Source organism: Etheostoma spectabile, chromosome 11, assembly GCF_008692095.1.
Source record: "Etheostoma spectabile isolate EspeVRDwgs_2016 chromosome 11, UIUC_Espe_1.0, whole genome shotgun sequence".
In the NCBI taxonomy this organism is placed as follows: domain Eukaryota; kingdom Metazoa; phylum Chordata; class Actinopteri; order Perciformes; family Percidae; genus Etheostoma; species Etheostoma spectabile.
The window spans coordinates 10,154,473-10,180,316 of NC_045743.1; the positions used below are offsets into that span (position 1 = coordinate 10,154,473).

Genomic DNA, 25,844 nt, shown 5'->3' on the forward strand with positions numbered 1-25,844 from the left:
TCAATCCTTCGTCTACCCCTGTGGATAACATAACGTGTAAAGAAAGACGAAGAGCTACATTTGATTTATTTTGAAATGCGTCACCGGAAGAGCCCGTGTTTACCATCTCGCTTAACGCTAGTTAGCAGGGAGTTGTTTGCAAGGTAACTTCCTCCTCCAATCCTGGCTTTTTGCCTTCGTGGATTGGAGTGCGAGTTGTGAAGCTCCAGACAGTTCTGGTGTGTAAAGGGGAACAACGTTACCAAATGTATCAGTATCTTTATCTTTCTCTCTCCTAAATATCGCGTGAATGTGTCCCTTTTTTTCTTTCACCGAACTGACGACGGGCGATGATGTTGGCGTCATGTAGGCTCTGCTTTTTAGACTTTGGAAAACAAACAGGGTATTGTCGGTGAATTCTCGGGAGATGGCAGAGTAGATCGACCTGCGCCAGTTACCGAGCCCTCATAAAGCAGTTTGAATAATAAACTGCAAGGTAAGTTCACTCATGACATACCTAAAATGTAGGCCTGTATTAAAGTGTGCATTGCAATACGAGTAGAGACATTTCTGTGGACGTGGAGAAGTTTGCTGATTTGCAGGATAAGATTTCGTGACGTGCTCTCTCACAACTGAAATCCCTCTGAGCTTTTCTGCGTAAAATCTTGGCCCTTGTTGTTATTGTAGCCACACATTTAATTTACCTAATCATTATTTACCAGGTTGTGTGAACAAATACGTGCATATATAAATAGGATTTAGCCTTCACGTACCATAGTCTATCAATTCTTCTTTTTTTTTTCTTTTTTTACCGCGTCAGAGAGATGTTTTTGAGCTTCAGGCCAAAAGAAGAAAAAAAAAAACCTTCTAGGGTCTATCATTGCGTCACAATCAAATCAAGATCGTAACATTGCAACTAGTTGTGACTTTGTTAAGAGTTTTTTTTTGTCATGCTAACATTCTTTGGGAGGGTCGTTCCTGCTTGATCGTGTGCTTCATCATCCCATGCTGAGCACATTTAACATCACAATCGCCCCCCTGGAGGGGGGAGAAGAGCCCAAAACACTGGCGAAGACACGGTATGGCAATAGTCTGTGGTTTCATTTTTAACAAGTCGGCAATGGAGTAGAGGGAGAAAACGTGTAAAATATCACCAATATAGATCTCATACAAGTCTTTGTTGACATGCGTTTCCCTGCTGAGGAACAATCAGACCAAACAGGAAATGTGTGATAAGATTGCAGGGCAATTAAATGTAGAGCAAGTATGAGATGAGAGGGTGCAAACTTAATTACAAAGGTGTTAATGCTATCTGGAAACATTCAGAGATAATTGTGCAGATTAAAATATGTGTGAATGGAAATCAATGTTTCACACTGAAGTCTTCTTCCTCAGAATCAACTCAATGTGCTATGTCCTTGCACTCACTAAATTACTTTCCCTCATACTAATCAGGTCTTTCTTCACTAGTAGCCCACATTTCCCATTTGCAGTTGATTGTGCATTTGCTTTTGCTGTGTAGCCTGTGTGATTGAACACGGCCGTCTAACCAGTAGTTGTGTGATGCATTCAAGGTGACTCCTAAACCATTCCCTTGACCACACTTTCATGTGGATGCCTCTCTGACAACCGTACATTATGCAGTGATAGTGTCAGTGCAGATAGCATATTGTTTAATCAATATGGATTAGCCACTCAAAATAAATGATGACCCCCACCAGTTGAAGCTGTAATACATGAATTGTTGTTGGTAAATTTCAGGCCCGGATTAGAGGAATCACAGTTAATTTTTATTTGTTATGGTTAGTGGCTGTGTTTGTGTGGGTGGGTGTTGGTCTGGATAATGTAAACCCATTGCTGACCAGTCACTGAGGTCTGGCCTCTATGGGCGCCTGCTGTTCTCAGTGGCTTGCGTCGTGAAGTCTGGCTGATAGTGGAATGATGAAAGGACGGTAGGCAGTCTGAGGCTGAGATATGGTTCAGCTCCAGGGGATCTTTAGAATCCCGAGCTAACAGGCACCGGGCCTGATTGTAGTCGCTCGCCCTGTCATTGTGATTAGTCCTCTCCTCCTCAACGTCTCTTGGTCTACAACAATGTTATTGGCCTTGGGTCAGCATCATTGTTTCAAACTGCCCAACTGTGGTAACTTATTCCTCAACCAGTTGGGGGTTATCCATCTCTCTAAGACCAACAATGCATTCCACAATGTTTATTTTGCTGCCAACAGGTTTCTAAGAACTGACGCTGAAACAAATAGAAGTTGCTTCTATTCTAAAATAATAACTTTCCAGAGCACAAGGTGTGGTCTTTAGATTGTTTTCTGACTTACAGTCCCAAACCCAAATCAATTTAGTTTACTATCACATAAAACAAAGAAAAGCAAATATAGACAACCAAGAAGCTGTAAGCATAACATTCTTGATGCTTTTGTTTTAAAATCAACTTAGTCAGTTGTCAGAATAGTTGCTGACCCTCAAGTAATTTATAAAGAATACATAAATGTCAAATGTGCTCTCCTACAAGCCTCATTCAAGTTTTCGTTTCCACATTATGACTCCAGAAATCTTTGGCTGACGATATCTTGGCCTCTTCATCAGTGCACTGCTGTAGCGGTTCTTTCGGATGGACATAAAGTGTATAATTTGCCCACTGAGGTTTGAGCATTTAGAAAGCTTGAGGCGAGTATGGGTAGGGGTTGTTGGGTTAGGAGGATAGGCCTCTGATAGCGATCATTTCTCTGTGCACAGTAATTTGGCTGTCAGAAGCAGCTGGCAGTTTGGGTTGGAACAATGAGAGAGAGAGAGAGACAGAGAGAGAGGAATCAGGTTACACAGTCTGTCATTAACAAGAGAACTGCAGTTATGAGACCAAGATAGACTGCTTCAAGTCTGAGCAAGAGTCTGAGGCTCATCGCTCTTCCATGTAGGTGGTTCTCGAGTTAGGAAAGAAAGGGAGGGGGTGTCTGCCTGTGTGTGTGTGTGTGTGTGTGTGTGTGTGGTGTGTGTGTGTGTGTGTGTGTGTGTGTGTGTGTGTGTGTGTGTGTGTGTGTGTGTGTGAGACAGTATACAAATGTGTGTATGAATGCGGGCTGGAGGCAGTGGCTGACGGATAGAAAGGAGGCAAGATTTGGCTTGAAGTCTAGCTCAGAGTTGCAACCTTCAGCTATCTTGCTACAGCGTGTGTGTGTGTGTGTGTGTGTGTATGCGCGTGTGTGCGCGCTGACGTAAGAGAAAGCTGATTGCAACAAACCTGGCATCAGATGAGGCAGCAGGCTGCAGAGGAACACAGCATGTGGGTTGAATTTCCCTCTCCTCTATGCTCCTGTCCAGCTTTTTAAAAAAGGGCCCTCTGTCTGCAGTGTTTATTTTTAGTCAAAAAAATCCTTGAGCCTTTAATAATCATCAGCCTTATGTGGCCCAAACATATCACGATGAGAAGAGCTGTCTGGGACTTGCGGGCACTGCAGTTTCAGCAAGGCACAGGAAGTTAAAGGGGAAAAGAGAATAAGATAAAAGACTGTGTGTGTGCCAAATTTTAGTCTTGTTTCTGTTTCCTTATCTGGAGGCTCTGCACAGACGTATGGATTTCCCTTATTCAATGTTCAAATGTGGATGACGACCAGTGGAGATAGAGAAGGGAGAAGACACTACTGTGCGCACAACACACACACACACACATACACACATACACACATACATATATCTGCAGTGCTAGTGGCTCCTCTTCTTTTGCCACACTAACCCCAGACTGCACTGGAGACAATACACATTTTATGAGCCCTTTACTTGCTTCAGTGCTCTTGTCTTATCACTCAGCTTTTAGTGGGATATGGCTTTGTTTCAGTTGCTGCCTCTCTGGGATCCCCAGACATTGGTTCTTATTTGGTGTGGGCACTTTGTCTACAACTTGAGAATAATCTTTTTCATTTTTGGTAATGGGGTCGTTAACTGAACTATTTTTGTTATGATGGTAGTACTTCAGAAATCACATTGATGGGGATGCTTAAATTTGTCCAGTCCATTCCCCATGCTTGAGCCAAATGGGGCATTTATTATGTTTTATATTTTCTAGTAAGTAATCGGTTTTGACAAGCAAGTAGGGCTTGGGCAGTTGTCTGAAATCAATATCACCATATGATAGGACTATTTTTGTGATATCGGCATTTACATATATTGTATTATGGCAAAGGCACTCATGCGAAATCTAAGGCTGCTAACTAAATATTTTCATTATCAGTTTATGTGACGATTATGCTATTTTCTCACTTAAGCTAGTTTTGGGTTTAAAAAAAATAAATTCACTTTTTAGAAGCTGTAGTAAATTAATTTTTCCGCATGAAATGATGCAACGATTATAACTTTTCTGTGATTGAATTAATCAGTGAACCAACCAATCGGTTTGCTCTAGCAAAATCACTTAAAAATAATACAATTTAATTTTGATCAGAATTAGTTGTGACTTGTTAACACTATCATCATATCATCACAATGCAATTCGACTGAAGATGTACCACCCAAGTACATGCGCTAACCACTTATGTCTTCATTTCCCATTTCTGACTTTTAAAGCTTGGAAACTGCTTACTACTACTACTGGTCTTTTTCCTTAGAAGCCTTTTCTCTTTCCGGAAGGCCAGGAAACTCCCAGCCATAAAGGCTCCATTGGCAGCAGGATGTAGTGGCTACAGAGCAAAGTGCTGTATGCAGATTCATTGTTTTGTTGCAAGATGTTTGCTGAGTGATTATCATCACGGTGGTGAATGGTTGGTTGAAGTTTTGGGTGTGTGGGGGGGGGGGGGGGGGCGTGGTTCCAAAGCCCTCGGACTCTTGGAGCTCAGCTTTGCCAGGCAGAATCAATTAAGACAAAAAATTCCCTGAGCTTTGACTTAGACTTAGTGTGCTTAAAGAGTGTACCGTGATACAAATCAAGGTGTCCTTTTGAGAATTGTATTGCCCCCGGGCAGTGAACTTTGTGAGATGGTCGTTTGGAGAGAGAGTGTTTGTACATTCCTCCGTTGGCAAACATAGCTGAGGGCCATAAAGATGGTGTTTGAATTGGCTGTTTCAGATGTTTTGATGGCTCTGGGAAAATGAATGTCTAATTGCTATAGTTACCATTGCGTAGAAGACTTGTTAATAGTGTCTTCACAATGCTGTTAAGTCTTCCAAGTTGTGTCTCACAAGACGTCCCGCAACAAAACCACAAAACCTTAATAAAACTTGTGGAAACGTGAAACCTACTATGACTGCGTAAAAATGTGATGTTGGATCTGCAGAACTTGAACATCTGCATTGTCTGTATGTTAGACCCTACCAGACCTACCCTTTTTCTTCAGTTAAAACTCTGTCACCCTTACAACTATTGCCCTGTGGTGCTACGTCTAAGCAAATAAAATTGTGTCATGAATTAGAAACAAGTGTATCAAAATGCTCATTTTCTTTGTGATTGTAGGTGCAGAGGTGGAAGGTAGAGTTGGAACACAGCAGGAAGAAAAGGCAAAAAGTATCTCTGATTACATTTGATCTAGGCTGAAAAGTGTGTGTGTGTGTGTGTGTGTGTGTGTGTGTGTGTGTGTGTGTGTGTGTGTGTGTGTGTGTGTGTGTGTGTGTGTGTGTGTGTGTGTGTGTGTGTGTGTGTGTGTGTGTGTGACACTATATGACACTGTATCCAAGGAACAACAACCTGCTATGCTCTTTCCCTCTAAAATGAATGTGTGAGTATTAAACGTACGCGGGGGGGCATTTGCATTTGATTACATTCCTCACACTGTGAAAGGAGGCAGCTGCTGAGATACTGTCGAGCCCTCAGAGATGGAGCCTGGCTCGTCCTGATGGGGCACTGCAGATTCCACAAGCTCTTCCAAGGGGCCACAGCAGTTACTCTTTCATCTCCACATTTGATGAGCCCCTTGGCCAGCGAGGTGTGTTTCCAAAGGTTAATGAGCTTTGCTTTGTAGTCAGCAGAACCATACGCCTTTCACATACAGCCTCAGTGCATGATACAGAATATCAAGAGGGGGCCCACCTGGGTTTGACAGTTCTCCCAGACAAGGTCACAGCACCGCATTGAGCTCAATTTCAATACAGCTGCCAGTACAATACCTGTGTTTAGTTTCAATACCACCATATTGTTCTTTGTACCCTACTCTGCTGGTTTTGTCCTAACCTCATTTTACATAAAGGCCAGCCTTTCCAGCTATATCGGTATTTAAAGGTGTGTTTGGCCACTTTTGGTTCCAGTAAGCTAATTCCCATTTTGTTGTATTTTGTGCTCTACTATTATGCAGATTAAAGCCCTATTGGACCAGAATAATGCTGAAATTAAGTCGTGATCCCATGGCTAGATTCTTCATCCCTCAAACCAGCTGCTCACTTGAGATAGTTCTCATTATCAAGTAGAATATCTGTCATAATATCGGCTGTTCCTGCTGCTATAATGATGCCTATGCTGGAAACTAGACTGCCATCATATTGTCTAGTGTGGGTGCTTGGTCTAAAGACACCTACACAATTTTGGACTGTTCCTGACAAAAGTTGACAGTAAAACAACACATCTATCTCAAAATTCGGACAGTTTCAGAAATTTAGGACCAAATTCTTACAATGTGACCCCTGTTGTGAGCTAAGTCTACAAACCAACCCCTCCTAATACTGTATGGAATTACAAATGAATTAAGGCCAAACCTTGCTTATTGTTCTGCTGCATTTCCAAAGCTAAAGAGCAATGCAGAATGGAGGATTTGAATTCATAATGTCTTTGTTTTTTTCTATAGTCCAACATTCTCATTCATTGCACACTCGACATTGATATTGTACAGCCTGACACAGATTTAGGACCAAGATTGTAGTTGACCATCTTGCACAGTGTGACGTGATGAACCTGCAAGATTGCCAATTTCACACAGTGTGTATGGAGCCTTAAGCCAACTTCGCTACAAGCCTTCCGCAAGATGACAAGGCCCATCAAATCTGTCCTGAATTGGTGTTGGCACTTTTATATGTAGTCCTTGACTTTTGGAATGCAGTTTTGTTCAGGTTGTCCCCCTGACACTCAAATGTTAAAAAAAAAATAAATCAAACTCTGATGTTCAAATCATTAGTAGGCACCCTTCTTCTTTTTTATTCATTGTTATCTTACATACTACACAGCTCAAAAGGACAGCTGTATCAAGTGTGTATTCCCTCATACCCTACTAAAAAGTTAAGGTTGTATATTCTTTCAACTAAGTGTTAGTCATCCCAAGTTTTGAATATGACTGTAGGCAGAGAATGTTTTTTTTAGACTGAGGTGAACGTGTTGATTTGCTGAGCTGTAGTGTGAATATCAATGTGGGCTGCAGCAAAGACGACGACTTTCGCCCCTAGGTCCGTGTTACACCCACATTCACCTAGGAGTGAACCATCTGTGTGTCCCTGATGGCATGCTGGCACTTTGGCTGTCTGGGTCGGGGACAGGGACATGAACAGCAGGCGCCGCATTGCTCCAGTCTTTGCCTGTTTCTCCTTGCTGTCCCGCAGTTTGCTGCAGTTTGCTGCAGTTTCCTTGGTGCACAGGCTATTTGTGCCATGGTAACTGTGCCAGCCTGCCAGGTCAGACACATATTCCACCTTTCGTCTCTCTCTTTGCCAGCATGATGACTCAGCAGCTCCTGCAGGGCTTCGAGTCTCCTCCCTCCTCAACCTCAGTGATACACTATGCTCATCAGACAAAGCAGTGTTTTGTCATTCTCTCCTTCGTCTTGACCCAAATGCATTTTCGGTTGTTGTTGAAAGCTATAACAACATTCAGTTTTAAAATGTGGTTTAAAATGGCACTTGAAGATATAGTCTTTTGCGTGGAAATGTGTACCAATTTCTTGCATGTATTGAAATGATCACAAGTGCCTACATGCTTCTCTTTTTGGGTTCAGTTGTATCAATCACAGCATGTGAGTGGCATGTTTAATCCTCTCCATCTAATCATATTAAGCCCTGCTCAAAGTCTTTAGAGAAGTGCTTATCAAGATAGCCCTCTGGAGTGGGATCACTGGAAAGAGTCTGGGAAGGAAATGTGGCGTCATAAAGCAACAGCCTTGATATGTAGAACCCCTTTCAAGTCCCTCCAGCAGCACTCAGCGGGAGTCAGCCCTAACATACTTTTCACTGGGCAAGTCCATCAACTATTTTTCTCCAGGTTGTAAACACTTTGGCTACCTTGTGTTGAGCTCAATGTGGTTTTTGTATTCCCTCACGCATCTAAGAGGCATTGATATCATCATACAAAATACCTGTGGTGGGAAAAGCATTTAGATTATATGCTAAAGTAATGGTGAAAATCCATGCAAAATGGTCAATTAAGAGTCCTGCATTCAGAATTTATGTGAAGTATAATCACCTAAAAATATATAAAAGGTAAAAGTACAGATTATGCAGAATGACCCCTTTCTTACGTACATTATTATTACTAATGCCTTAATGTGTAGGTAGCCTTTGAATGTCACAGCTTAGTTGAGGTGGAGCTGTTTCTACCTATTTTCTATTCACTTGGTTAGTTATATCCTTAACAGGCACTGCATTGAAAAGATGATCTCATGCTTTGCTTTTAAAACAACTGATGAATCTGCAAAGCAACTAATAACTTCAAAGTGAAAGGCACAATATTTTCTCCTGAAATGTAATGGAATAAAACTACATTTGAACTAGCATAAAGTGGAAACACGTAAAGTATACATTGTGTTTTCGTACTTAAGTACGGTACTTGATTTACTTTCTACCACTGCAAAACATGAGCTCAAGACACCTGACCAGTATAAACTGCCTAACCTTTCACACATAGGAAGTGAATGAGAAGGAATCAACATAATGCAATGTAAAACCAAAGACTTACTCACATGTTGTGTGAAATATTATTTAGCCACCCTTTGAAGCTTGCATAAAATATTTCACTGCTTTAAGATTTAGTAAGACTCATTATAGTGTTAGTTTCAACAGCAGTAACCATTGTAATTATAACTTTGGATATATTTTCCCATGTGGTATTTATACTTGTTTCCTATTACAAAACCACATCAGAGGATATAGGAAGAGGGAATAAACGGAAAGAAGGGGGTTGGGACAGATAGGGGGGTGGGGGGGGAAGGATGAGAGCACACCCTTGGCAGGATGTCAGCTCTATGAACACACAGAAGCCTGCCAGAGAATTCAATACGCAAGGATAGAGTGCTTCAAACACACACACATACTCACCCACAGCGCCATAAAGTTGTCTGCTCAGATCGCAATCGGTATTGCAGATGCTTGCCCTGGCTCTCTCCTTTCCAAGACTCCCTTCTGAGGTTTCCAATATCAGGACTAGTTCTGGGTCTGTATACATCACGCAAAGCTGTTAGCTGGCTTGATGATATGTTACCATCTAGCTATGCCTCATGTGTGGATAGAGGAGTAGTGTGTGTTTACTGTTCTTTTGCAAAACAAACTGTTTAGATAGAAATGCATACAGGATTGCATGTGTGCAAAATAGATACATAAACACATGTTGAAGATCAGGCAAAAGGCCTTCAGGTTTTGCAGTACATAGACTTAAAAATTTGCTGTGTACTGTAAATAACGGCAAATGCATAACAGGACCACTTAGCAACTTGGTCTGCTGCGTCTGGCCCACTGCTTATCATAGCGTATTTAAGTGTCTGTGTGGGAGAGATGAATTGAGACTGAGATTGTTTTAGTGCCCCGTCGAGGATCTTTCAGCAGTAAATGTAAACAAAAATGCAGCAAATCATTTACCTTTGCTAATTGAGGCCTTTAAATAGAGTCTCATGCGTGCTCTGCTTAGTAAATTGAGGTGAGTTATTGATCTGTCGACAGCATGTGAGTCAGGATATGCTCTTTGTTGTCCTTCTACATGAGTGATATATGAGTCAGTATCAAGATAACCAGTCAGAATCACTTTTTTTTTCACTCTTGTGTGTGGTGGTGTGTGGTGTGTTTGTGTGTGTGTGTGTGTGTGTGTGTGTGTGTGTGTGTGTGTTGTGTGTGTGTGTGTGTTGTGTGTGTGTGTGTGTGTGTGTGTGTGTGGTGTGTGTGTGTGTGTGTGTGTGTGTGTGTGTGTGTGTTCCAGATTGTTGTCATTTACTTCTCTGCTTAAATCTTTATCCTTTTTCCCCGGCCCCCTGGCTTCACCGTAGGACTTGCATGGTGCCCTTCTTCCCACTGTCCCTCTGGGCACTGACACCAGACACCTCCTTGTCCCACTTCTCCCTCTCTTAGCCTACCTCACTGTTGCAGCCCACATGTCACTCGGCCCCGTTCTGTCTTTCTCTGACCCACTGTCCCTCAGATGCCCCCTGGCTTTACCGCTCTTGCCTTTTTATGCCCTCCTGCCTGTTCCCTGCCCCCAATGCTTCTCCACGCTCCCCCGGTCCAAAGGGAGCAGAAAGAGGTCCTGATTATCTCTGTGTGGCAGCCTCTGTTTTGTGCTCTGATTAAAGGAGCAGCATGTGGTCTGTGTGTGAGCGTCCCGTACAGACGCCGCCGTTGGACTAATGCTAACATTACGTGCTTAATCATTTATGTCTGGGAGACGGGCACAAAGGCTTAGAGGGGATAGAGGTAAGGGGGGCACTGGGGTGTTTATCAATGGCACAGATGCACTCAAGCGCAGACACACATGCTTCCGAGATAACGGCCCTGGTGCTTAGTATGGCATAAACGGGGCACGCTGCAGGCTGTGATGTCTCCACAAAATTCACACATCATCTTTATAAATTGGGTAGCTGGGGGGGTTCCCCTTGTGTTCATAGTTATAGTTAAACTGGTGGTCTAATAAAAATCTGTCACTGGATAAAACGAACAAACTGCATGGCGTATGACGCTTCTACAGACGCATTAAATATTGAAGGAGTAGACTGTCTCCAGGTCTCTAAACGATAGTATTTGGGCACCCACACTCATTCTCCCCGCTGTGCTCCTCTCCTCTTTCTCCTCTTCATTTCTCGTCTGTCTACTCCTCTCCCCTCACTGCCAAGCAGCCTGTCCCTCCAACACACACACGCACGCACACACACACACACACACACACACCACACACACACACACACACACATCCACCCTCACACACACACACTCACACACACTCACACACACGCACAGAAGCAGCCAATAGGAAAGCACCAGTCTCCCCATTGCTTGCCACTCAATGCCTTGTTGCCAGGACAACAGGAAGGCATGAGACCCACTTTACTTGAGCATTTTAAACTTGGTGTTGACTATTTGTCTGAAAACAAGAAAAGGTCTCTTTCTCTAATACTCTTAGGTTGACAGCAAATCCTGTTATCTGCCTGTCTCTAATGGTCTTATGTCCGTCTCGCTGAATAGTGTCCAGAAAGATGTTTTATAAAAAAATCCCAAATGTATTCTCCTTCTTCCGTATAACAATCGGCATTCTTTGCTTTTAATACAATTTCAGCTTTGGAGTGTAGCCATCATTTATATGTTTTTCTTATTTTTTTCTCTCTAGGTCTACAATGACGGTTGAGGACATGTTTCTTTTGGCTTTGATTGTCCTGGTCCTTCCCTGTTCTAGCTTGGAAGGTAAGTGTCTTGTCACAAAACACAGCTTGTCCCATGTACATGCAATAGCTGGAAGGGTGTGTACCAGATGTCTCTGTTAGCCTGTTCTGTTTTACTCTGGTTTAAACATAAACGCAATCTTTCAGCCTCTCTGCCTTTTATCTGTCCCCCTCAAGTCTCTTACATGCATAGACCAAAAATTCACAATTTTTTTTTTTTCCCTTTCACTGCCCCTCCCCAGTCTGTCTCCTTCTCATCTGCTGTCTCGCAGTGTTATTTTAAACTACTGCAGTGGCGGAGGAATGCAGTGGAAAGAGGAGCATTTTTTTGCTTGGCAATCTAGACTTGTCCCAGTACTTACAATAGATATACATGCATCAGAGGGATAAGCGCTGATCATCAGTTGTCACAAAACATTTGGGAGCATATTAGAGATTTAAGTCCTCCTTTGCAGCAGCTCTCAGTCTATTTCCAGTGATGAATTCTGACCTGTTCCATTATTGTTTTTTTTCTTCTATTTCTGTAGGTGATATCAGTGCGAGAAACTCTGAATGTTTATGTGACGGAGCTTCCTGCAAAAATGGGGACCGGTGTTTTGGCCAGCAGTGCTTCACCTCCCTCTCCATACTGAACGGGACATCGGTCTTTCAAAAAGGCTGCATTGTAGGTAAAGAGGAAGGGTCCTCACAGTGCAGAAGCCCGCCAACTCCTGAGCTGGTTGTAGAGTGCTGCTACGGGGATTTGTGTAACATGAACGTCACCTTGCAGTCACCTGTGAAAGGTGAGGTGTTCGCATCGTAACACTGTGTGAAAAATATCTTGCCTAAACATCTGTAAAACTTTCAAAATCACTGCCATTGAAACCAGTCCCTTACCTGAAGTCTGTAATTGTCTTTTTTTTTTTAAATATAAAATTTATTTTCTGTCAAAACTCATACATTTAAACTAACTTGATTGATCTGTTAGACCAGCCAACAGACACAGATTATGTTTCTGATCTGAGTGAATGCCATTTAATTTAATGGGCTACTAATGGTATTGCTCTAATGGGTTTCCCCATATCTCTCTTTCCTCTTATCAGATATAGAAATGTCTGCTGGCAGACCAGTCCTCAGAGACCAGGAGTGTGTGTGCGAGGGTGGCGTGTGTGAGCGTGACCATCGCTGTGGAGGCCAGCAGTGTTTTTCCTCTCTGAAGATGATTGATGGGGTGGCAGTCCAACAGAAGGGCTGCCTGAGGGACGACAAGGAGGGCAGAGCCACCTGTGCCATGCCACCCTCATCGGCCCATGTTGTCAAGTGCTGCCAGGGCCATCTGTGTAACATGAACGTCAGTGTGCAAGCTCCAGGGAAAGGTGACTTTGTACACATTGTACACATTTTTCTTGGCTGCCATTCAACAACAACAACACCTTATGTCACTCAACAATTTATAAATTTTTTACGACAAAACTTGAATTTTGATTTTTACAACACCACTACAGTAATTCAGGAATAGCTTTTAATGAATTATTTTTTTAAAAATATTTAATTATTTACAAGCCATGTCTTCTTTTCCAGGATCTTTTGCAGAGGAGGAAGTAAAGCCTCTGATCAAAGAGGAGCATCAATGTGTGTGTGAGGGCAGCTCATGTGTAACAGGAAGTCGCTGCATGGGCCACCAGTGTTTTTCCTCTCTGACAGTCAGCGCCGGCTCCCAGGTTTACCAGAAAGGCTGCTTTAAGGTCTATGAGCAGAGCACGTTGACGTGCAAGACCCCACCTTCCAGAGACCAGATTGTGGAGTGCTGCCATGGCCACCTGTGTAACATGAACAGCACTGTGAAGTTACTCAAAGGTACAACACTACACTACCCAGAATGCCGTGTTTTGTACCTTTCTATTAAAGATGCTCCATCTGTTGATTTCAGCCTTAAACTGTGTCCTAACCAAATTGCTAAAACTGTTCCAGACAAAGCGCTGTCTCGCTTTCATCTATTCAGAATAGGAACTAGAGCCCGACCAATAAAAGATTTTTAAGGCAGATACCAATACAAATATTTAGTCATTTTAAAAATCTGATATTCCGATATATCGGCCGATATATGTTAAAAAAAAAGAAAGACGTAACACATTAATAAAACACTAAAATAATATAATAATTCTTTTATTGTCTCAACAGAACAGAGGAACATCAAAATGTATTAAAGTACTGATGTATAAAATGTCTAAAATACAAACTTAAGATATAAAACTTAAAGTCCTTTGAACAAAAACACAACAAAAACAAATAATCAGTGTTGCCAACAGGGAGATTGTATAGTGCCCTCTGGTGGACAAACTATGCAACGCCAACACTCATAACATGGTTGACTGTTATCAGAATCATTTATTTGTCATTACAAATGATTTAATCGTCCATTATAAATGCCGATACCGATAGATCGGGAAATGCCTGATATTGACCGATATACCGGTTGGGATCTAATAAGAACCATGTGGGTTAACTATTAACGTTTTAGACAAAATAAAATTCTCCACTGAAAGGTCTACTTCATCGGCTGTGAAACTGTGTGCCAGGGCTGTTCCGGATGGCTTTGGTTGGCCTGAGTTACACCTCTGTGTGGTCACACTCTTGGCACCCTGTAAGACAGAAATGGTGGAAACAGTGGGCAACCAAAGGTTTTGAATATTATTTAGTGACAGTCCACCTCCCCTTTGTCCTCTCGGGGGCTGTCAGAGCTGGCTGACAAGAGAGGCAGGCATATATACAAATAGATGTTGTTGCCCTTTGTGTTTCTTTCACCTTTACTGTACTTTTCTCTCTACAGCATTTTTTTAAAATTATGTTTTATATATAAATATGTATCGCTAAATACCTAGCTATATCCTTTGGTTATGCATTTGAGGATTAGATCAGAGACTAATACAATTCTACAAATTGGAAATATTTATTTTAACCTCAGAATCAGTTTTAATGGCCGAGTAAGTGTGAATACATCCAAGGAATGACTCCAGCTTTTTGCTGCTCTCGAAGAACATACACAGAAGTAGACATACGCTAAAACCAGGTGCAGTTTACCCAATCATAACAATTGATATTATGTCCATGTTGCCACAAATACAAGTCTAGTTAACTGCATCCCTGCCCACAGGTTTGGCTTAAGTCTAGTGAGTTCCTACAGTGTGTTGCTAACTACGTGTATTTGGGAGAAATGGTTCATTATTTAAGATGAGAAAAGGGGGTCATTGTCTTTGAGAGCTGAACAGTCTTTCCCTTGAAAGAATGTTTGGAAAGTGTGAATGGTTGTCAATTCCTCAAGCTGGCCTTTGCTGTGTGTGTGTGTGTGTGTGTGTGTGTGTGCGCGTGTGTGTGTGTGTGTGTGTGTGTGTGTGTGTGTGTGTACACCCTTAACTGATTCTGTCAGATAGTCTGCAGTGAGACTATCTGTGAGTGCTTCAAACCTAGGATTTCTGTATGTGTGGGCCAGTCAGAGGAAAAAGCCACAGCAAAAAAAAGTTTTCCCTCACCGTACATAGGTATAATCATCTCTTGTTATAATACTGTTAAGTTCCATTAGACGCTCCCATCTGTTGTTTACTTAAGTCAAAAGCCAAAGTATTTCAAGCTTTCTATTGTTTTCTAAAGGTTGTCAAAAAGGATGACCTTGTAGTCTGAAGAAATCTCACATTGTCAATGTTTCTTTCCCCTCACAGCTGATGAGCTATCCAGCTACAGTGTGACCACACTAGCTATCGTCATCATGGCGCCAATCATCGTCCTCATCATCCTCTCTGCTATCGCTATCCTGGTCTTCAGACGCATCCACAACAACCAAATGGAGAGACTAACATCGCGAGATGCTGAATATGGAACTATTGATGGCCTTATAGCATCCAATGTGGGGGAGAGCACGCTGGCGGTGAGTAGGTGGATACCATTTAGGAGGCCATTAGAATGACTGGTACCAGAGCGGATCAAGACATATTTAAATTGACTCATATATGAATATTAAATTTAATTCCAGTCCTTTATTTTAACCCACTTTCTCTCTCTATGCTAGCTGCCATATACTGTGTGTGTTATAAATTGACCTGTAGTGAGGCACAGAATGTCTGCTGTGTGAAAGAAGTTTGAATTAGTAAATAAAACTGTGTAGAGACTATCTTTTGAGTTACAAATTTAGTTTAAAGCAGTCAGTATCATTAAGCGCTTAGGAAGGAAACTATGGGAAGAATCAATACCTAAACTACTTGGCAGGTTGTACTGTCTTGATGTATATGAAATGAGCACTGTGAGCCCAGCTATATTTTGTAAGAAAATCAGTTCAAGGTCCGGTAAAAGATTATATATTATTTACCCAAACATGGCACAAACTCTGAACTGAAGATAACTTCAGTTCAAAGAAAGCATACATTTTTCCTTTAACATAATTCCAGTTTAATAAAAACAAAAAATGGAATAACAGAATAAAACCAGCCCGCTGGACTGTGTTGTGAAGTTGTAATGTATTGGTTCAGTTGTATTGGTTTTATTTCGGGTTTCCATCACACAACATGGATGAATCAATGAGAATCAACAGTGCATTCAAGCACTCACGTTATGGTGGGAGCACATTAAAGACCTAAATCACTTTTTACAGTGCACAAGAACCGCCAAAATCTCATGTTTGATTTATTTAATATTATGAAATTATAGAAAGATACACAGAATAAACATACAGGTAAAGTTTAAGCCTTAATATATTACAGTGCTTAGTGTTGTTGTTAGGTCAACATGTGCAAGGTCTCTCTCCAAAAATGATTAAATGATGATTAAATTCTGCAGTGGAGGCTAAAACTTCTGAACTTTGTGCACTTTCGACATCATAATCTCAGTATTTGGTAATTTGTATGTAAAAACATTTAAAACAATGCATAGTGGCGTGTGCGTGTGTGTGTAGGAATATCTTTTGTTATTTATTTTCTCTCCACTCAACTGTGGATTGTAAGTTTTCTGCAGAGTGGTTTATGTTTGAGGCCCAGTAAACTGATCCAGATTTTAGGTGGAGTCCTGTGGTTAGCATTCAGTCTGAAAGACAACCCTGCACATGCACTGACTCATACACTGTGTATTCAAGTTCAGCAGAAATTGCTCACAGTCCTGCCCCCCCCCCCCCCCCCCCCCCCAAAAAAAAACAACAAAAAAACAAAGACCAAGACTGTTACCATCCAGTTTTGGGATTCTATATACTCTCAAATAGGGTTGGGCGTAACCGGTAGTAACAAGACAGAATAAGAACAAATATTTTGGTGCGTGACTTTTTTTTCTGAAGCATGGCTGTATGTGACGCTACGTTACCGTTAGCTGGTAGGCAGCTGCTGTTGTCGAAAAAACAACAAAGAGACTGCTTTCGCTTGAAACTCACCAGCCTTGTGATGCATTTGAAGTTATTGTAAAATATACTTTTCTCATCTGGTGCTTGTTTTTTTTTCGTTTACCAGCAATTTACTGGTGAAATAAGTTATTGTTATTACATTATTAATCAATCATTTAATTTTTGACCATATAGCCTCAGCGCTATATATATATATATATATATATATATATATATATATATATATATATATATATATATATATATATATATATATATATATATATATATATATATATATATATATATACACACACGCGCACACACAATACATATGTTGCTGTCTTGGAACCTTTTTTTAATATAAGTGTTTAGCTACAGGTTTAAATGTTCAAAGCCCAGATTATCCCATTTATCTTTAATTATGAAAGTTGTAAATAACGTGTGTGTGTGTGTGTGTGTGTGTGTGTGTGGTGTGTGTGTGTGGGTGGTGTGTGTGGTGTGTAAAGAAAATCAGACCTGCCCAGACGTCGTATCTGATTATGATGATATTGCATCGTTCTGATTGCATTGTGCATCTTAACGGCCTGGCCCAAAAATAACCCTCCTGAAAACAATCCTCCTGTACCAAAGAGAGGGATTTAACCTCTCTGCAGAGCAACTCATCATTCATTTTATGGCCCCTGTCTTGCATTACTGTGTTGTGATTTCAAATTGTCTCTTAGGCAGCTGTTGCATTATGCATCTGTTTATCTAAGGCATCACTCTTTTCTGTTGTTTTCAGTCCTCATCCTCCATCCCCAGTTTAGTCGTTTGTTTTGTTTTGCTCAGCAGCTGCCGGCTCTGTTGCCGCACACTGCCCTCCTCTGTCAGCACCAGGATGCTGCATGTCCATGCTGAGATCAAAGGCTGAGCAGCATTGCACATGTTTTGGAGTCTGGCCGTTGGTTAGATAAAATCTCCAGTGCCCATACCAGCTACCAAGGAGGGGGTGGAACTTCTGTTGTTTACTCAGCAGGGGGCACTCTGCACTTCCAGCACAGACACACCCACTGCCACACACACACAAACCCACCAAATTCTTGTACATGCACTGCTTGCCACCCTCCATTCCACCAGGGTGCCACATGTACTAGTCTCCATCTGAGTTGCAGATGCTACGTATTTCATAATGTCTTAGGCTTGATCCACTGGATTCTTTTGGAAAGATTTTCATTCAGTTGGGTTATTTACACATGTAAACAAACAGATGTAACTTTACTCTTTGTTTTTCTCCTTGTCAGGATCTTCTGGATCATTCCTGCACGTCAGGAAGTGGCTCAGGACTCCCTTTCCTTGTTCAGAGAACTGTTGCACGACAAATCACACTCAATGAGTGTGTGGGTAAGTGCCCTGTTAAAGGCTGTTTTCATAAAAATAATATCCCTGTCTCAGAAAACTCCGTCTCCACCTTCATTTAAATGAGGCACTCCCATTGCACTGGCAAGAAATGATAGAAAGTCCTTCTAGAACTAACCCTGGCTCAACTAAAGTCTTGTGCAGCTGTACACCATTTGACAACACACTGCGATTGGATAAATCCAGTATGTGTAAGGCACATATACCAGATACAATATTTTATAGCATTGTTTACCTCACATGTATTGACAGAGGAGCTAATGATGTGATGCTGTAATAACTTACCAGAGTTGTAAATTCTCCCTTAAAGGAGTGTAACTCGCTGTGTAGCATGTTGCTGTCTGATAACCCATGAAACTGGACTTCCTTGTTCATAGCTTCACTGATACTTGTACACTCTCTTTCCTGCCTTCATTTGTAAGGCCGCTAGATCTTAAAGGACCGATCAATACATGCAATACAACAACTTTATCCACAAGAAATAAAGCTGCTTAAAATAAATGTTTGGGTTGCAAAACAGGCCAATGCTGGGAGGATGTTCTGAAAATTGGGCAAGAATGAATGTTCAGCAATCAGATCCCTAGGGGCCATCATATTTCAGTTTTAAGATTGTAGTATGCTAAGTGAACTAGGGTGGTGGCATAGTATTACAAAAGCATTATAATATTTTTCATAGCAATACTGTATCAATACACCAACGCCAGGTATCAAGCTTTTAGTAATGCAAATGAGAATCAAACCTTTTGGTACTAGAATAATAAAATCATCAATCCACTAGATGGTGCAGTTGAGTTATTTTTTTTCAGGTGAGGTCAACTGGAGAAATGCATCTTTTTAGATAGAACTGATGTTGGGTTAGGGTTTTTTTTACGGGACATAATTCTACGTTGGAAAAAGGCAATACGTTGCAATGAATATTGCTCAATGTTAAATATCGTAATATCATTCAACATAATGATAAGTATCTTAATATTGTATTGCGGCCCTCTGGTGATTCTCACCCCTACTGCAAAGCTATTTTCCTATTGACAAACATGTTGCCATAGTTATCAGTGTTAAGGTTTAAGTCACCCATGTTGAAATGAGTTCCCTCATCACTCGTCTACTCCATTTGTGTTGGTACAATTGGTAGTTGCAGCCAAGCGCTCCAAGAAAATCAAATTAAATGTGCATGCATTTATTTGTGGCCACTAGGAGGACAACAAAATGTGCTGATAGTTCCACAGACACCACCGCATTGTCTATTTACATATAAAGTAGACCCAGCTACTAGTAGTATTAATTTTCTGGCCACCTGATAAATGCAATTGCAATACTCACCTTCCTTTTAGCTCAATCCTGGCAAAGCTGGGTCTGTAGCTACAAAATGTTTGACTTTCTTCATCAGCCACTCACTAGCTTTATCTGCTATGTGGAACTGGCCAGCCAGCATATGGTAAACCTTATCACAGTTTCATTACAGAAAGATGATGAGCTCAAAGAGTAGACAATGGTAATTCTAGCGCTATATCCCACCTTTACACAAAAGAGACATTTGATGACATGAAAACGCCAAAAATACTGAGAAATGTTTTATAGAAAAACAAATCCCTCAGGCTGATTTATTTTATAAGTCCATTTCTGTGTTTGCTGTTTAGTAATTTTTCCAATGTTTTTGCCCGCCAGGTAAGGGCCGTTATGGTGAAGTGTGGAGGGGTCAGTGGCAGGGAGAGAGTGTCGCCGTCAAAATATTCTCCTCCCGAGATGAGAAGTCCTGGTTTAGAGAGACTGAGATCTACAACACGGTGTTGCTGAGGCATGAGAACATCCTGGGTTTGTACCATACTTCATTAATAGAGGCTCAATGAGCTGTGAGAATACTGTACCATACCATGTGTTGTGACATAACTAATTACTAATTAAAACCAGCATGAACATAATTTGATTGATGATGACAAGACAATATATGAGAAAAGATCAGAAGTCTCTAGTGCTTTAAAATGTATTTATATATAATTTAATAGTTATCTCTTGTTTAATAAATACATGTGCAGACCATTCTACCTCACCTTTACTGGCTATTTGTTGTACTGTAGTGCCCAAACATGTCCCATTGGCTACATACTATGGTGCGTGTGTTGATCAATGTTTTTTTTATTAATCACATTGAAATATTTCTCTCAATTTAGGCTTCATAGCCTCAGACATGACCTCAAGGAACTCCAGTACTCAGTTGTGGCTGATCACTCACTTCCATGAGATGGGCTCCTTGTACGACTATCTTCAACTCAGCACTCTCGATGCATCCAGCTGCCTCCGCATGGCGCTCTCCATCTCAAGTGGCCTGGCACACCTCCATGTTGAGATCTTCGGCACTCAGGGCAAACCGGCAATCGCCCACCGAGACCTCAAGAGCAAAAACATATTGGTTAAAAAGAATGGACAGTGCTGCATTGCTGACCTTGGTGAGAATACTGACACTTATATATCATGAATGCACTGTTTATATACATGTATATTTCCCTACTCCTTTTCATCGAATAGTTATAAAAGTTTACTAGAAATCCCATAGTAAGTATGTCAGGCTTATTTTGGGGAAAATATGCATAAAATAATGCACAAAACAACTATAATATTTACTTGAGATTGAATGGTGCAGCTATAAAAAACACAAAATCTTGGGTTTTAATATTTCCTTCCGTGTACACATAATATGGCTCAAAATAAAGAGCTGATAAGTTGATTTTAACCACCTTAAAGCTACGGAAGGGTGTGATTAAAAGTTATGGTTCATGGGTATTGCTTAAGAGATGCATCTGCAGTACTATCACTCCACTCCCATCTATCCGCTTAGCCATATTTGTTGTTTGTCTATTTAGGAAGAATAACAAATGCCTAAATGTACTCCCGGGTGCTTGATCAAAAACACATTTAGAGGGACTCAGACCACTTTATCTAGTACACCAATGTTCCATTTGCAGATGCTTGAGTAAAAATAAATTCAAGTACAAGCCAAAACCTGGCAACGGGCTTGACATGTTTACAGGCTGGGTATACTAAATTCTGCTCCAGGTGACGCATTTCACTCTTCCGACAAACATGGCTGGAGTTATTGGTCTCCCAAGCGAGTTTTTCTAATTTTGGAGTACTTTCTGTGGGAACAGGACTGTTTAGGACAAGTAGTGTTTCAGCATGTTTCAGTCAATAAAGTGAGTCTAGTGTTTTGTCTTCACTATATTTGTCCGAGATGGCAAGCCTGAAACTCAAAAACTCCAATGTGTTTTTCTTATTGTTACTTCTCTGGATGTTTGAGCTTCACTGTGCAGGATGATGTACACTACCAGTCAAAAGTTTTGAGTTATTTAGAACTTTACATTGCACTCCATTATAGACAGATATGTTTTTTTTTAACCAGGGCTACAGTTTTCAGATTATATTATGTGCTTACATAATTGCAAAAGGGTTCTCCAATGTGTTCTCAGTTAGTTTTTTTTAAATGATATCAGATTAGTAAACAGAATGTGCCTTTGAAACATTGGATGAATGGTTACTGATAATGGGCAATGTAGATATTGCATTAAAGATCAGCCACCCACTCGGATCAGCTGGTATTCTGTCTCTAATGGAGTGGAATGGAAATTTGTAAGTGACCCCAAACTACTACTACTTTTGACCATATGTTCAGACATCAGAAAGCCATTTTCACGTTCAAAAGATTCTCTGTGAACACCTCTAATCTGGGTTTAAGACAAGTATCTACAAGCATGATTTTGTGAGCATTTTCATACATCTTATGTCTGGAAGGGGAACTTTAAAGTGTTCTGTGTTTTCATGCTAGGTCTGGCGGTCATGCATTTTCAAGACACCAACGAGTTAGATGTGGGGAACAACCCTAAAGTGGGCACAAAGCGCTACATGGCCCCTGAAGTGCTCGATGACTCCATCCAGATGGACTGTTTTGAGTCCTACAAGAGAGTGGACATCTGGGCCCTGGGTCTCGTCCTATGGGAGATCGCCAGGAGGACAGTCAGCAATGGTCAGTTCATGGTTTACACAACGTGGTCCTGTTGGCTTCAATGTAGTCCTGTCTTATTGTTATCCATAATTTTTCTCAATTCCAACAAATTTGCGTTACTTACAAGCATATTGTCAGTTAGTTTTTTTTAACATATGTAGAAAAACATGTAAACACGTGGTTCTTTTTAGAATAGTGAATAAATGTTAATCTTACTTAACAGAATCATTGCTTTTAAGTCGGACTAAGTAAACGCTTCTCTGTTGTTGGTAGAAACATTAAAAGTGGTCTGCGCTGAAGCCAGAGGCATATTATGTGAAACTAAACCTACTTCTTCCATTGGCTGTCAAAGGGGTTTATCGCGTTATAGTAGGAACTGGGCTTTCAGCAACACTTTATTCATAAATATTGATTTACCCCCTACACAGTAAGCACATATCTATATTTTTTCCCAAGGCTGCACTTGAGAGAAAGTTAAGGATAACGTACATTTCTTCTTTATGTAATTTGTCATTGGAATTTTTTTATACTTTGTTTTGATTGATCTTGAAAATAAATTGTTGCATGCTCTGCTCTACTTGCAGGTATTGTAGAAGACTACAAGCCACCTTTTCATGACGTGGTCCCAAGTGATCCCAGTTTTGAGGATATGAAGAAGGTTGTGTGTGTGGATCAGCAAAGGCCCAATATCCCAAACAGATGGTTTTCAGACCCTGTAAGTGATATTCAAACTGTCATGAAGTATATAATTCAAGTCTGCATGCTTTTGATATCCAGAAATAAAAGCATTTCAATAATATTCTTGACATGGGGACATAGCAATTGATTTATTTCTCCTATTTCATTTTCAGACTTTAACCTCCATGGCTAAACTTATGAAGGAGTGCTGGTACCAGAATCCCTCAGCCAGATTAACAGCCTTACGCATCAAAAAGACTCTCACAAAGATCGACAACTCTCTGGACAAAATAAAAACAGACATTTGAGCCTGCCTCCAGAAAGAGAGGCAGATGAACTTAAAGATCTTTGAAGAAATCCAGAGGGGGTGGGGGGGCCCATCTTAGAGAAACATCACAAGACAAGAGACTTGGTGGGTTCAGTGCCCTTATAGTGGCACAAACCTATATTTATTTTAACACTTTGCCGGACACATTTTGGCATCCAAAGATGGCTTACCGAGCATTTCGGAGACTGCCAATGGTCTTGAAAAAATGAAAATATCTATTCAACTTATGACATAGGAGCTGGACTGTTAGCAATGTTTTTCAAAAGAAGAAACTGTTACCTGGGCATTTGAGTAGGCTTGCTTTAGTTAGATCTGCAGATTTTGTTTGACACATTTTTTTTAGTTTGAAATGTCTGAACATATTACCAATATCATCTTATCTCTTTAATTGTACCGAACTGTTCATTTGCATTAAGGGAGATTAATTCGGAAAAGAAGTCATCTTGCCAAATGAATTTCCCAATTTAATCTGTATTACTTTCTTGAACAGTGATCACAGTGAGTAGTGTTATGTTTTACTTTGTGTGTCACGCACCTCTGTTAACAATGCTGTCAGAACAAGTTTCTTGGGATCTCACCAATCCCCTAACGTTTAGTTTTACAGCTGCATTTATGGCACTGTTCTTCGGTTGATATCGTCCAACTATTGGCACTCTGCCGCAAACCTTTTGTATATCACCATGGATTTTACATTGAATTACCTGTACCTGTTTTATGTTTTGTTTCTTCAGCTTTACAGAGACAAATGCTAAAAGAACAAATAAAATATCTGCTAGATAATGAACTCTATTTCTCCAGAGGCCTGTAAGTTAGCCTGTAATGCCTGTATACTGTCACGTGTATTGTCAAGTAAATGAAGTCAAACTTCAGCCTTTTTTTATTTCTTTAACATTTTTTATCAATTAGGGATTTATTTTAATTAAATAGAAAAAAAATGAGTTTTTATTTGTTTCATTTGTCTTAGTCAACACTCCACACTTCGGGGATTGCTCTGTTGCTGTCAGAACTTCCGCCGGATTTCTTTTCAGCCAGATGTCTGTTACCTTCCATTTAGTTTGTGATGAAATTTTAAGCTCTGGTGGATTTCTGAGGACTATGGTTAACTGCTCCTCAGATCTCTGCAGGGTAAATCCACACAGCTACTAGACTATCTGTCCAATCTGAGTTTTCTGTTGCACGGCTGAAACAACTTTTGAATGTACACGTTTCACCAAAACAAGTTCCTTACAGAGGCTATTTTACAGAAGCGCCGTGGCTTTTCCTGTAGAAACATAGACATGTATATATGACTTTGTTTAGCACCGTCCATGACGTTTGTTGTTTGTTGTTGTTTTTTTTCCCCAACCTGGAATGCTGTGTGGACCAGCCAGACCCTCCTCTGCAGCGCTGTGGACGAAGGTCTTGTAGATGTATTTATTGTTAGCCATGCTAGAAGGCTCCATTGATGGCAATGTCGGTGACTCTGTTGGTTCACCACTTTGGTCCATACTGAAATATCTAACAACTGTTGGATGAATTAGGATTTTTTTCCCCTCTATTCCTCTATACCATTAGGTTTACAGTTGTGGTTTTGAGTGAAATGTTTTAACAACTATTGTCATGAAATGTGGTCCAGTACATTCATGTCCCTCTCAGGGGAAAAATGTAATCACTTTGGTGACTCCCTGACTTTTTGTTTAGTGCCATCATCATGTCAAACTTAATTTGTCCACTGCTTTGGTTAATCTGTCTCCACGCCGGCTAGTGGCCTCCTTCAATCTTGAAATGGTGTTGATTGTTCTGATCTCAATATAAAGTGATAATTAGCAAAGGTTAGTACAGCAGAGGTGTAGCATGGCTGTTGACTCTTATTTTACTTTGCGCTACTAAGAACATTTTTAATTTCTCTGCTCATTTTAATTTGTTTCTTCCTGTTTAGACCGTAGGATAAAAGTTGTGACTAACAGTGAATCTGTTAATTATTCAGGATCTTTAATTTGATTGGCCATGTGGTTTTTATTTGAGTACCATCTTAAGTTACAAATCCAACGCTGACTCTCCCTCCTCTAACCATTCTCTTGTGATTTATAAGTCCGATAGTAAACTTTGCCCAAAGTATATTGTAGAGTCCAAGTAATTTACCTCCTTTTTAAATTAAGTGGACTATTGCAGTCGTCAGCCCTGCAGCTAAAACCCAACTTCCATATTCCAGTTATTGCCTCTATTTTTGTCAGTTCAGGTAGAAATGTTAGTTTACCCTAAATTATTTCATTAATATACAATTATTTCTACACAGTGAACCTTTTCCTGGCTGCAAAAAGTTAGACATCTGCCCTGACAATGCAACAAATGAATCCATATTCATTTGGAAAAGGTCAAAAGCCCCAGGTGTTTTCCCTGCCAGCTGTAAAGTGAAACTGTGTGCACAGCAGAAACTTGACAGGTGTCAAACAGAATCTGGGCCCCTGATGGTTCTCAGCCTGATTGATATACCAGAGGAGTTATGGGCCATATGATTGAAACACTAACAGTGGATATCTGACATTGCTGAGATGCCCAGCCTGCATGTATCAAATGCTGTCCAACGTTCTACGTCGACTGTCTTCA

The 25,844-nt window shown here is 40.7% G+C and overlaps 1 protein-coding gene across 2 annotated transcripts; it reads left to right on the top strand.

Moving 5' to 3' along the window:
* Positions 1–133: 133 nt before the first annotated feature.
* LOC116698044 (activin receptor type-1) lies at positions 134–24,192 on the top strand. Of its 2 annotated transcripts, none has more exons than XM_032529770.1 (12): positions 134–475; positions 11,474–11,547; positions 12,053–12,307; positions 12,608–12,880; positions 13,086–13,361; positions 15,221–15,426; positions 18,144–18,243; positions 19,924–20,070; positions 20,427–20,702; positions 22,076–22,273; positions 22,837–22,967; positions 23,104–24,192. In XM_032529770.1, exons 2-12 carry the CDS (start codon positions 11,481–11,483, stop codon positions 23,236–23,238), a joined length of 2,064 nt encoding a protein of 687 aa, XP_032385661.1. In that variant the 5' UTR covers positions 134–475; positions 11,474–11,480; the 3' UTR covers positions 23,239–24,192. The 2 variants fall into 2 exon arrangements, with proteins under 2 accessions (XP_032385661.1, XP_032385662.1); XM_032529771.1 differs by having other exon boundaries at positions 135–475; positions 13,098–13,361.
* The last annotated feature ends 1,652 nt before the right edge of the window (positions 24,193–25,844 follow it).

Excerpts from the sequence above, each read along its gene's own strand:
- LOC116698044 (XM_032529770.1), top strand. The coding sequence starts at position 11,481 with ATGACGGTTGAGGACATGTTTCTTTTGGCTTTGATTGTCCTGGTCCTT. Across the intron at positions 12,308-12,607 it reads CTTGCAGTCACCTGTGAAAG|ATATAGAAATGTCTGCTGGC; the intron begins GTGAGGTGTTCG and ends TCCTCTTATCAG. Across the intron at positions 18,244-19,923 it reads CACACTCAATGAGTGTGTGG|GTAAGGGCCGTTATGGTGAA; the intron begins GTAAGTGCCCTG and ends TTTGCCCGCCAG.